The sequence below is a fragment of the Mchenga conophoros genome, linkage group LG9 (genome assembly GCF_057382185.1).
Source record: "Mchenga conophoros isolate Kocher_MC1m ecotype Shallow Benthic linkage group LG9, M_conophoros_male_GT1.1, whole genome shotgun sequence".
Taxonomy (NCBI): domain Eukaryota; kingdom Metazoa; phylum Chordata; class Actinopteri; order Cichliformes; family Cichlidae; genus Mchenga; species Mchenga conophoros.
This window is the reverse complement of record NC_140534.1, coordinates 14,494,716-14,507,501: the sequence shown is the minus strand read 5'-3', so window position 1 is coordinate 14,507,501 and position 12,786 is coordinate 14,494,716. Positions and strand designations below refer to the sequence as shown.

The 12,786-nt window shown below is 39.8% G+C and overlaps 3 protein-coding genes across 3 annotated transcripts in view; 2 read left to right on the top strand and 1 right to left on the bottom strand.

Annotated features, from left to right (window-relative positions):
* Positions 1-12,786, bottom strand: part of LOC146567009 (uncharacterized) — a 435,082-nt gene that overhangs the window by 181,766 nt on the left and 240,530 nt on the right. The gene's annotated exons all lie outside the window — the stretch shown is intronic.
* LOC146567029 (uncharacterized) lies at positions 2,561-4,063 on the top strand. Its single transcript, XM_085286579.1, has 4 exons — positions 2,561-2,718; positions 2,813-2,921; positions 3,199-3,273; positions 3,396-4,063. Exons 1-4 carry the CDS (start codon positions 2,646-2,648, stop codon positions 3,568-3,570), a joined length of 432 nt encoding a protein of 143 aa, XP_085142705.1. The 5' UTR covers positions 2,561-2,645; the 3' UTR covers positions 3,571-4,063.
* Positions 11,252-12,718, top strand: LOC146567028 (uncharacterized). The gene is made up of 4 exons (XM_085286580.1): positions 11,252-11,402; positions 11,499-11,604; positions 11,844-11,918; positions 12,041-12,718. The coding sequence occupies exons 1-4, from the start codon at positions 11,330-11,332 to the stop codon at positions 12,213-12,215; spliced, it is 429 nt and encodes a 142-aa protein (XP_085142706.1). The 5' UTR covers positions 11,252-11,329; the 3' UTR covers positions 12,216-12,718.

Below are 12,786 nucleotides of genomic sequence, written 5' to 3'. Positions count from 1 at the left end.
GCACACCTGTGTGCGTGAGAGCACTTGTATTCAAAAGGTTTTTCCATGTAACAATCTGATAGTGGGTGGGTGTGGGGAGCCATAACCCGTCCCCCAGTACATGAAGCAGGCATGCAGGAGATCCAGGCTCATGACATCCACCAGAGGATCACCGGAGGGGCAGTCATGCCACCCTCCTGAAAAGAGCTGAGGAGATCCCCAGACAAGGGGTCCAAGCAGCCATGTTGCAGAAGCTACAGGGGACAGTGACATGCCCACAGGCTCTGCCGGCAGCCAGCTGCACCAGAGCGGACCGAGCCCTAGGCTTGGAGACCCAAGGGCCTCTCCACCTCTCAGAAGGGGCCTGACTGAGCCATGAGTGCCAGTCCCCGCCAAGCAGCCGCCGGGAGTGAGCCAGCACGTAACTGAGCGCCTAGTCCTGCACACAGAGAACCACCAACGCACAGACGGACAAGGGCATCAGCCTGGACCACATGTGGCACGTCCAGGTACCACATGTAATGCCACGCGTAGATTGGCATTAACTTATAGATAACAACATGCAGTACATGTCAATATATTTATTAAATGGTAAATATTACAATACTATACAATACAACACAGTTTTATTTATATAGCACATTTAAAAACCCGAAGGCACACCAAACTGCTTCACAGTAATATGGAGAATCAACATAAGTCAATGACAGGCTACAGATCAGGCACGAGCACAAACAGAATAGAGGCACTAACAGACCAGAGTTAAATAAAATAGGCATCAACCTCAATAAAGAGGGAAGGTCAGATCTTGAATAAAAAATCCATTAAGAAGACAAAAACCACAGTAAAATTAGTAGAAAAATAATTCATTATAACAAAAGTTTAAAAGGGTATTAACTGGACAGGAAAGCCAAGTCAAACAGATATGCTTTCAATCTTGATTTAAAGGATTGGATAGAGTCCAAGGCACAAATAGAAGCAGGGAGGCTATTCCAAAGGTTGGGTGCAGCTCAAGCAAAGGCACGATCGCCTCTGGTCTTCAGTCTAAACTTAGGTTGGGCCAGGAGTAAGTGACCTGATGATCTTAATGCACGACAAGGGGTTTACAGATTGAGAAGATCAGATCATTGAGTCTGTGGCTTCATTTAAAAAACAGATTCATAGTCAGATGTTTTTGTGTTCTTTTTTGTTAACTTGGTTCTTATTTGTTATGGTCGCGGTGAATGATGGGTTTCTCCGCCTACAGATGGAGCCTCGGCAGCCCCTCGAAGCACCTGGTGCTAATTACATGATTGTATTTAAGTCCAGCATCATCAATGAATCATCTCCAGATTATCTGCTAACACTCCTTTCCTCGGATCATCCTTCCACGTCTAACCATTGGTAACACTCACCTGGACACTGCACTCACAATCTAACCCAGCCACTATCCTTGCTATTCTGGTTCACTGTTTCGTTTGCCTGCCTCCATCCACTCGACTCTCGGGACTAACCAGCACTCACCTGGACCTTGCCATCAGCTTCTCCACCCAAGCCGTTCTTTTTCCAAGTAGAGCAAAAGGATACTTTCACTCATATATTGGACCTCCCACCAGTGAGCCATCTGACTCCTCTTTCCTTCTGTTTCAGGGACTCTGCTCACCTAAGGATTGAGTTTTGTGAAGTAAAGTTTTCACGTCCAAGCCACATTAACTGCCTCCATCTGAGTCTGCAGTTTGGGTCCACCCTCTCGCTCGGGCCTGTCCGCCATAACACTTGTATGTGTTCATTTTTTAACTTTGTTTTTTTTACACCTCTGTAAATAAAACTTGCTTTCTTTTCATCAGCAGCTTAACTAGTAGATCCGTTTATTAAATGTCACTTCTGAGCATCACTCATGTTCTTTGTTCCCTTTTCTATCCGACCTGTTTGAACTCTATGACTTCATCTTGTCTCTATCTATGTCTCCTTCAAATAAAAACAGACTATTCTCTGTAGACACATTTTTTTTTATCATGTGTACATTATTTCCTTATATAGCTCAAACGCTGCACATAGGAGGGGGAGCACAGACGTTAATGATGTGACATGTGTCACTGGGACGGTCATTATGACTCTGTGTTTTCATATGTCCTGCCCAGAAGTGATTGCTAAAGAAATCTTTTGTAACTAAACTGACTTTAGAAAACATTCAGAATTTACTTTAAAGGAGAAAAATTGAAAAATTAGTAATGACTAAAAAATGACTAAACAATTTACTTTTAGTCATTGCATTTAGGCTGTGATCAGCTTGCATTAAGTAAAATAACTCACTTTTAACCTTTGTTCTTTATTAATTCCTTAACGAAGTTGCTGATATAATAAACCAAGCTAGGAGAATGACCTCCGACTGCAGGAATCCTAGCACTCCCACAGTCTCACAAGAGGAACCATTACCAAATTATCAGCAGGAAATTGGTTGATAAAAGTGACTCCTTAAGGCAGGCTGGTGGAATTTCCCTAAATTCATTAGCATGGAGAGAGAGGAGGGAAAAATAAAACAGGAAGTTGACTGAGTGACTTCTGCTTTTCTAGACCTCACTGCATAAATAGCCGGTATCCCCACACATCAGTCAGTTCATCGAGCACTCTGGAGAAGAGAAGAGAACAACAGATAATAACAGATACTATATCAGATTTTTTATAAAATGGCAAACTCTGGAAGTCTGTTTGCGCTGGTCGCCGTTGTCCTGTTGGCTGTGGTCGAGTGTGGCTCATCAGGTAAGTTCAAACTCTGTGGAAGTTTTCCACATTGCTTTTCTTCAGTTTCAGACAGCTTCATTTAAATCTCACGCCGCTCTGTGTTTGTCTTTAGCTGAGAAACTAGCTACCTGCTGCACAAAAGTCACCACAACGGAGATTAAGGAACCGATCACAGGATACCTGGTCCAGACAGCAAACCCTCCATGTGTCCAGGCAGTCATGTAAGTCATATTCTGACAATTTAAAGCAACGAATAGACTCCACGAAAATGGACAAATCACTGTTAATTTTCAGTAATTAAAAACTTTCTGAATATGCTTCTAACCATCTAATACTGACTTTATTTGCATAACATTTTAATTTCATAAGCTGTGTACAAATGTAAATGAAAGTGACTCTATTATATTGAAAATTAACTTCATGACCTGTTGATATTAGATGAAATGGATTTAATGGCAAGACGTTTTTTAATTTTAACCTTATTTTTAATTCCTGCAGCTTTCAGACACAGTCCGGTCTTTTCTGCGCTTATTTGAAAGCTTCCTGGGTTCGTGCCAAGATTGTTGCATTCAAGTGAGTTTTATATCATCATTTATTTACTGACATGCTCATTTGGACTCATTCTTGTAATCAGTTCTTCAGTTACAAACCTGTCGTCTCATATATTTTTCCTTTTTTGTTCTTTTTTTCATCAGGAAAGCTAAAACCAGGTCCACTACACCATCTGTGGTACCTAAATCTCCAGTCTCCCTTCTCTCCATCATAACATCCACCGCCTCTCCTTCTTCATCTTCCACCGCTCTGCCTTCCTCATCAGCGACCTCTGAGATGTCGACTGGTGCGACCTTTTCAGTAAGCAGGAATGAGTAGGACGCCATCTGATGAAGAAAGCTGTAACCTCCCCCAAGATGTTGGGGGAACTAACTGATGTTAAATTATTAGGATGAATATTAAGTGTCTTTCAATTAATTTAAAGCAAAGATATTTATTTGTTAAGTCTAATTGATCTGTGCTGATACAGTGAAGGCAAATATTCATTGTAAAATGTATTTATCAGCATTGATGTGTTAATGTGCACAATATTTGGAGTTTTACGTTTTTATTACATGCAGGCATGTATTTATGAAAAATAGAGATATTTATTTACTTTAAATATTGTCATAACTTAAAAGTGAAGTTGTGAATTGCATTTAGTATTCGTTAGTTTTTTATGATCTATTTGGAGATCAAACAAATGCATTTTGACCAAATCCAGAAATTCATTTGTTTAATTATTCTGAGAAAGTGTCATGAGATATTTATTTATTAAAAGCTTTTATTGTGAGGATTGTGACGGGAAAAATAAATATTACATTTATGGTGAGATTGCATCCTTTTTCATTTCAATCTAACTGTGTGTATGTGCAAAACACACGTCTGCCTCACACTGGCAGCACCTTTCTTTGTGTGTTTAGACCACCTTTAGTGGCTCATGCAGTTGTGCAGCTGTAGTTTTATCCCACAATTACTTGAAACAGTGTGGGAGAATCAGGAGTGGACAGTGTCTGAAACAAGTCCAGGTAACTAGCACACAATAAGAGATAGTCCATGTGTGACAGAAAACCTCTGTTTGGCAGCATCGTGCAGTATGCAGGAGGCCCACTTCCTCACTATGAGCTCTCCTGATAACAGCCCGCTCTGTTCCAGGGTTGACTATAGCAATGGTGATTTTTGGAGCAAGAACTGGCCATATTTGGACAAACTTAATTAAATGAAGTAAGTTTGGATTACAGTGTTCCACACTGGAGAGTCATGTTAAATCAGGCAGATTTTAAAATTCATTTTCTACATTCTGGAGATTTTTTATGCCCCACTTTTCACCCTTTCTGTACCGGGCTGGTGTAAATGTTTTTACTTTAAAGGTAGCTGGTCAGTGTTGACTATAATGACATTCCCCAGCCACTCTGTTATTTTTAAATTTTTAAATTTCACGTAGACACAATTCACTCAAAAATGGCCTTTGCTGAGATTGCTCAGGTCCAGTAAAAATCTCAGTTTAGTGAATTAACAGTTTGCATGTCTAAATGCATTTTAATGGAACCTGTGGTGCAGGCCTACAAACACTGTTTCCATGCATTACATAGATACAGACACAAGCCAATCAGCACTTAAAAGCTAATAAAATATAACAATCATACATTACAGACCGATAAATGTTTTTAGCACCAACAGCGCAAACACAGACAATATTTTCAGATCAGTTACTCAGATTAGCAGAAGTGTCTTTCCATGAACCATCATCATCATCATCAGCTACAAACAGAGTCATTTTGATATGTTTATGGACAAGGTCAATATACAGTGGCTTGCAAAAGTATTCGGCCCAGTTGAACTTTCCCACATTTTGTCGCATTACAGCCACAAACATGAATCAATTTTATTGGAATTCCACGTGAAAGACCAACACAAAGTGGTGCACACGTGAGTGGAACGAAAATCATACATGATTCCAAACATTTTTCACAAATAAATAACTGCAAAGTGGGGTGTGTGTAATTATTCAGCCCCCTGAGTCAATACTTTGTAGAACCACCTTTTGCTGCAGTTACAGCTGCCAGTCTTTTAGGGTCTGTCTCTACCAGCTTTGCACATCTACAGACTGAAATCTTTGCCCATTCTTCTTTGCAAAGCAGCTCCAGCTCAGTCAGATTAGATGGACAGCGTTTGTGAGCAGCAGTTTTCAGATCTTGCCACAGATTCTCGATTGGATTTAGATCTGGACTTTGACTGGGCCATTCTAACACATGGATATGTTTTGTTTTAAACCATTCCATTGTTGCCCTGGCTTTATGTTTAGGGTCGTTGTCCTGCTGGAAGGTGAACCTCCGCCCCAGTCTCAAGTCTTTTGCAGACTCCAAGAGGTTTTCTTCCAAGATTGTCCTGTATTTGGCTCCATCCATCTTCCCATCAACTCTGACCAGCTTCCCTGTCCCTGCTGAAGAGAAGCACCCCCAGACCATGATGCTGCCACCACCATATTTGACAGTGGGGATGGTGTGTTCAGAGTGATGTGCAGTGTTAGTTTTCCGCCACACATAGCGTTTTGCATTTTGGCCAAAAAGTTCCATTTTGGTCTCATCTGACCAGAGCACCTTCTTCCACATGTTTGCTGTGTCCCCCACATGGCTCGTGGCAAACTGCAAACAGGACTTCTTATGGTTTTCTGTTAACAATGGCTTTCTTCTTACCACTCTTCCATAAAGGCCAACTTTGTGCAGTGCACGACTAATAGTTGTCCTATGGACAGATTCCCCCACCTGAGCTGTAGATCTCTGCAGCTCGTCCAGAGTCACCATGGGCCTCTTGGCTGCATTTCTGATCAGCGCTCTCCTTGTTCGGCCTGTGAGTTTAGGTGGACGGCCTTGTCTTTGTTGTGCCATACTCCTTCCATTTCTGAATGATGGCTTGAGCAGTGCTCCGTGGGATGTTCAAGGCTTGGTAAATCTTTTTGTAGTCTAAGCCTGCTTTAAATTTCTCAGTAACTTTATCCCTGACCTGTCTGGTGTGTTCTTTGGACTTCATGGTGTTGTTGTTCCCAATATTCTCTTAGACAACCTCTGAGGCCGTCACAGAGCAGCTGTATTTGTACTGATATTAGATTACACACAGGTGCACTCTGTTGAGTCATTAGCACTCATCAGGCAATGTCTATGGGCAACTGACTGCACTCAGACCAAAGGGGGCTGAATAATTACACACACCCCACTTTGCAGTTATTCATTTCTAAAACATGTTTGGAATCATGTATGATTTTCGTTCCACTTCTCACGTGTGCACCACTTTGTGTTGGTCTTTGTGGAATTCCAATAAAATTGATTCATGTTTGCGGCTGTAATGTGACAAAATGTGGGAAAGTTCAAGGGGGCAAATACTTTTGCAAGCCACTGTATATGGTCAGAAACAACGGCTTGCTATGACAAGTGTATAGTTAGGGGCAGTTATTATTGCGAACCTTTTTACATCTGGGCCAGTATGTATAGTCGAAATCAGCTGTCTATCTTGAGATCTTGAGATGTGTAAGAGGTGTAAACTTGTCACAGCCAGCCATCAATACAAATCATGATGCATAAGCTGTGAGGCTCAACCATTAATACAAATTCTGAGGTCAAAAATAGAATTGGTACATATGCAAAATATATAGTGTGAAATAGAGAATAGATAGAATAAAATAGCCCTTTATCATCATTGTAAAGTATCATATGAAATGTAAATAAATTACAAGACACTAAAGCTTGAGTATATAAGTCAGACAGTTACTATATTATTTTTAGTGTATGTAACATGGCCATAGTATTTTGGTAAATGGTCTGTATTTGTTTAGTGCTTTACTAGTCCCTAAGGACCCCAAAGCGCTTTACACATCCAGTCATCCACCCATTCACAAACTGGTGATGGCAGCTACATTGTAGCCACAGCAACCCTGGGGCGCACTGACAGAGGCGAGGCTGCCGGACACTGGCGCCACCGGGCCCTCTGACCACCACCAGTAAGCAACGGGTGAAGTGTCTTGCCCAAGGACACAACGACCGAGACTGTCCAAGCCGGGGCTAACTCTTGAGCCACGATCGCCCCTGTAATTTCACTGTATATAAAATAAAAACCAATACAACAACAGAAATAAGCATTTTAACAAATGAGTAACTAAGCCTTGACTCGTGTATTTAAGCTGGATCCTGGGGAATCCTGAGGTTTTATTGTGGTTTTGCTGTCTCAGTGTCTTGTTTGTTCCCACCTGTTTCCTTCCCATCTGTGCCAAATATATGATGTGTGTGTCTGCATTTGCAGTCCAATCATATCTTTGTAGAATGACGGGGGTTGTTTTCTACAAATTTATCAATGTCATTGTACTGAAAAGTGCCCTTAATTTATTTTCAGTGGTCAGTAGTTAAGAATAGAATAGCTTTTTATTGTCATGTTACAAGAACAATGAAAGGCAGTTTGCCATTTCTCCATGTGTGTGAAGTACACAATAACGTAAGTATTTGCACAATAACAGACAAATTTACATTTACACAAGAAAGATATGTACAAGATATAGATCTACAGAGACTGCAGATCATGTTTATGCTGTAACTGAAGGCTCTTTTGACATTGTGACGGTGCATCATGAGACCACAGCACACTTGTGACTGCATACTTTAGCATGCCCTGCCCAGAATGATTGCCAAAGATTATGTGTCACGAATGCCTCAGAGGTAATTTCACAAAATGAGATTAGCTAAAAAAAATTTTAAAAGTTTTGATCCATAAGTTGTTGTTTTTTTTTTAAACAGAGATTCCTTTTTACTTTTACAGTCCAGTTTAGATGAAATTTAATTATTGATCCAGAGTCTTTGTTCTTTATCAAATCCTCAATAAATCCTCAGTCAGTAAAATGAATCTTGCCATAAGAATATATTTGAGGAGTCTGGAAAACCCATGACCACATCGAGGACTGAAACTGTGCAATGAAAGTTTTTCTAATTTAACCGTCTCTAAATTCCCCTGAGATCAGAATTTAAAAATAAGAGAAAGAATAAGGAAAAAGCAGGAAGAAGGAAGAGAGTGATCGCTTCTCCTTTCAGGCCTTTAATATACTTTAATATTCAACATAAGAGAAAGAGAACGTAAGAGGAAGATCTGTAACCACACAAATGTTAAATGGACTGATTCTTATATAGCGCATTTCTACTCTCCCGGAGCACTCAAAGCACTTTATACAACATGCCACATTCACACAAGTACTATTTCTATGCTTTTAAGTGTTTTCTAACTAACATTCACTCACATTATAACTCCGATGGATGCAACTTGTGGTTAGGATCTTGCCCATGGACATTTGGCATGCAGACTGGAGCAGACAGGGATGACCTGCTCTACCTCCTGAGCTACAGCCAGCTGTCTGCTTCTGAGGTGTTGGTAGCTAATCTCAACTTTACATCACTCAAATCATTGTTCTAGTCCAATCAGCTTTCTCTCAGCCTTCTTAAGGCCTCCACTCTGCGTACTTTGCTGAGCATCTGTCATTCTCCCTTGCAGATACTTTCATGCAACCCACCTCCTCCTGATCACCGTCTCTCCCTCATCACTCATCATTCAAGCCTCCATCTTCATCTCCACCATCAGTGTTTAGATTCAGGGGCATCCGCCCCAATCCCTATCAAAGCTGGGAATCCATTCTGCTGCGATGGATCATTGAAGTCTAACCGCCAAATATTTCAAACTGAATTCAGTTTTTTCAAATGTAATAAATCATGTTCAATTCCTTCTAATGATCTCCCCTTATTGAAATGTTGTCAGTTCACTGAGCTCTCCAGAAACAACTGGAAAAGGAAGACCAACAGTGACAATTTAATCTCATATTTGTCAAGCTTTAAGAATACGGTAAAGTCTGGAAGTCTGTTTGCGCTTGTCGCTGTTGTCCTGGTAGCTGTGAATGTGTATGGGTCAGATGGTAAATTTAAATTTCATATAAACTCTGTTTGATGGTTCAGATAGTTGTGTTTTATTTAAAAAATGCATTTAATTAAAATATAATTTAAGCTTAAACAGGAAAGCTGACTACTTGCAGTACAAACGTCACCGTTAAGTAGCCAAGGGCAACGTATCCATGTGTCAATGCAGTCATGTAAGTAATACGCTGTATTGTGTCGAATTTTTACGGTAAAAAATGAATTTAATCCATGTTGCAATCAGGCTGTAACATGACAAACTCTGAAGCAAGAGAAGCGCTGTGAATACTTCCGGATGCAATATGAATGTGTGCTGCACTAACGACACAGAGTCAGCGCGTCCAGTTGAGTTCCTCAGATTAGCGGAAGTGAAGTGCAGCAGACAGCTACAGATAAAAAGAAAGAAAAAACTCTGGTTTACAGTTGTTCTGAAGGAGGAAATTAGCTATAAAGGCCAAAAGTATTTCACTGATGAAATGTGTTTATCTTTGGTAAACATGCTTAAAGCTTGACTTTACTACAGCAGAAGTACGTCTGAGCACAGATTCACTTTTTGGCTTTTCAAGAAACTGACAGTCCCAGAAGCTGCTGTTTGGTAAACCTGCTTATTTAGGTTGTTGTGGTTGATGAAATACACATTTATGGCAAATTAGAGTTTGGTGTAACCACAGGGTGCAAATGTGAGTTGCATGTCTATCTGCGTTAGCCCAGCTTCAGGCTAACGTCCTGTCCCTGTCCATCATGAATCTGGATGGATTAGTGGTTATTTTTGTCTCTTGTCTTCTCTTTTTCCTACTTTTGTCTGAAGTTGGACTTCCTTTGGTGTGATTAAGATAAATGGCTTGTCTGTTGCTTCTTGTGTCTCATCTTTTCTGGATGTTTTGGAGATTATGTATCGGAATTTCAGGAGCATGACCACGCCTCCAAACATGCTCTTTCCTGTTGTCATCTATATAGGTTCCCCCAGTTCTGCAACCTGTTCATTCTTGTTTACGTGCCCCACCCTCCCTCCCTACTTGTTTTACATGGGGATCGGGCAGCCCAGGAGCTGTCGCCAGTCCCCTTTGAGGCCTTCCCCAAACTGCAGCATGTCAAAGCATTCACTCTTACCTACCAAAACGCCGTGAAAACCTAAACTGAGGACGTGGGCCCAGCTAGTGAATGTTCATTTGCCTTTTTATAAAAAAAACTGTTGGAAAAAAATGACCCTTAGTGGTATTACACCAAATACTGATGTGAGTTCTTGATATTTATTGTACTTTACATGTAGTTTGCTATTTTCCACAAATGTATTAATCTCATTAGTTTTAAAAACATCCTCACTTTACTTTCAGTGCTCAGTATTTTACATAGATCTAGAAAAACGTGTCTTTCCATTTAACTGGATGAGTTGGACATTCTTCAATTTCACTTCCTGTTATTTGCAAACTTTTCAGACCTAGGAAGACGTTCTTCTGTTTCCCCCAGACATGGCGTTGCACAGTTTCTTGCACATGGGTGGGAGGTCAGAGGTCGATGTTGTGACATGCCCATGCGTCAAAGTACCCGAGCACACTTGTGACTGCACACTTTAATGTGCCCTGCCTACAATGATGACCAAAGGTTTTGTATCATGAATGCCACAGAGGTGACTTTCAAAAAATAAGAATCACTTAATGTTTTTTTAAAAAAAGCTTTTAATCATGAATTTATATAACTGAGAATTTTTGCACTTAAAGAATGATTTGTTTGAATTACGTTAGACAACAGATTCAGTCTTTCCTCTTTATTAGTTCTTCGAATAAATCAAGTCATCAAAAAAAAAAAACTTGCTATAAGCATGATTTGAGGACTCCCGACACCCACAATATGATCGTTGGGGAAAAGCCATGACCAAATTTAGGATTGACATTGTGCAATGAAAGTGGTTTCGGATGTAAGTGTCTTGGAATTCCCCTGAAATCAGCATTAAACTTATTCATTCATGAAAAAAGGAGCATGGATAGGAAAAGAGAAGGAAGAAAAAAACCCAGAGGGATCACTTCTGCTTTTAGCGCCTTTAAGTATCCAACATCTCAAGACATTTGTCAGTACATCCAGCTCTCCGGAGACGAAGGGAGAAGAAAGACCAACAGATAATCATTTACTGTTTAATCTCGTATTTATCAAGCTTTTTAAAAATGGTGAAGTCTGGAAGTCTGTTTGCGCTGGTCGCCGTTGTCCTGCTGGCTGTGGCTGTGTCTGGATCAGATGGTAAGCTAACCTTTAGAAAAACTCTGTTTATAATCTTTCAGGCTTTGTTTTGTATAAAAATACATTTCAATTAAAACTTAATCCTTGCTTCAACAGAAAAACTGGCCACTTGCTGCAAAACTGTCACCAATAAGGAGATTACAGAGCCGATCTTGGGATATTTGGTCCAGAGAGCAAGGCGTCCGTGTGTCAACGCAGTCATGTAAGCAGCACTTTAAACACCTTAAAGCAACAATTAGACTCCTTAAAGATTGTTAAAGATAAATAAATAGCAGCCTTTTCAGCTTGATGCACTTTATATAGTCTGAAGACCCATTTTAGTAGTTTTTCCAATAATTTTCTTAATTGCTTTTAATCAATCAAATTCAATACTATTAAACAAACTTAAAGATAATGTATTTGTTGAAGTACAAATACTTAATTTGCTTGTCATTTCTGCAGCTTTCAGACACAGTCTGGTCTTTTCTGCATCAATGGGAGAGCTCCTTGGGTTCGTGCCAAGATTGTTGCATTCGAGTAAGTTTAACATCACCATTCATTCACTCACATGCTCACTTGGACTTCTCGCCACTAATGGAATCAGTCCTTCAGTTACAAACCTGAAGTCTCATGTTTTTCTTTTTTTGTTTTTCCCTCAGGAAAGCTAAAGCCCAGTCCACTACACCGTCTGTGGCCACTACATCTCCAGTCTCCCTTCTCTCCATCATAACATCAACCGCCTCTCCTTCATCATCTTCCACGGCTTTACCTTCCTCCTCAGCAACCTCTGAGATGTCAGCCGGTGAGACCTTTTCAGAAAGCAGGAATGATTAGGACGCCATCTGATGAAGAAAGAACAAAGTCAAAAATTAGTAATAATTACTGATAATTTATTGTTAAATTATTTGGCTGAATATGTATTTTAATCCATTCATTAAAAGTATTTTTTTTTAGTCTAATTTAATTTATCTGTGCTTCTACAGTACAGGAGAAACATTTTATAGGAAAGTGAATTCGTCAGTGTTTACATGTTACTGTGTGGAAAGGTTTTACATTTTTATTGCCACATGCCGGCATGTCTTGTTGAAAAATAGAGATATTTATTTACTTGAAATATTGTAACTTAAAACTGAGTTGTGCAACCACTATGGTTAGAATTTTGATGTTGCATTAAGTATTCATCCATTTTTATGATCTATACGTAGACCAAACAAATGCATTTTGGTGAAATTAATTTGTGTAATATTTCAGAGAAAGTGTCATGAGATATTTATTTAATGGAATAATTTTGTTGTGAAGATTGCGACGGACAGAAATAAACACTGAATTAATGATGATCCTGCATCCATCTTTTTATTTCCTTTTTAGCAGAACCGTTCTTTATCTTTTCAGACCACATTCAGTG

Coding starts and splice junctions, on each gene's coding strand:
- LOC146567029 (XM_085286579.1), top strand. CDS start 2,646: ATGGCAAACTCTGGAAGTCTGTTTGCGCTGGTCGCCGTTGTCCTGTTG. Junction 2,719..2,812: donor GGTCGAGTGTGGCTCATCAG/GTAAGTTCAAAC, acceptor GTTTGTCTTTAG/CTGAGAAACTAGCTACCTGC. Junction 2,922..3,198: donor CCATGTGTCCAGGCAGTCAT/GTAAGTCATATT, acceptor TAATTCCTGCAG/CTTTCAGACACAGTCCGGTC.
- LOC146567028 (XM_085286580.1), top strand. CDS start 11,330: ATGGTGAAGTCTGGAAGTCTGTTTGCGCTGGTCGCCGTTGTCCTGCTG. Junction 11,403..11,498: donor GGCTGTGTCTGGATCAGATG/GTAAGCTAACCT, acceptor TTGCTTCAACAG/AAAAACTGGCCACTTGCTGC. Junction 11,605..11,843: donor CCGTGTGTCAACGCAGTCAT/GTAAGCAGCACT, acceptor TCATTTCTGCAG/CTTTCAGACACAGTCTGGTC.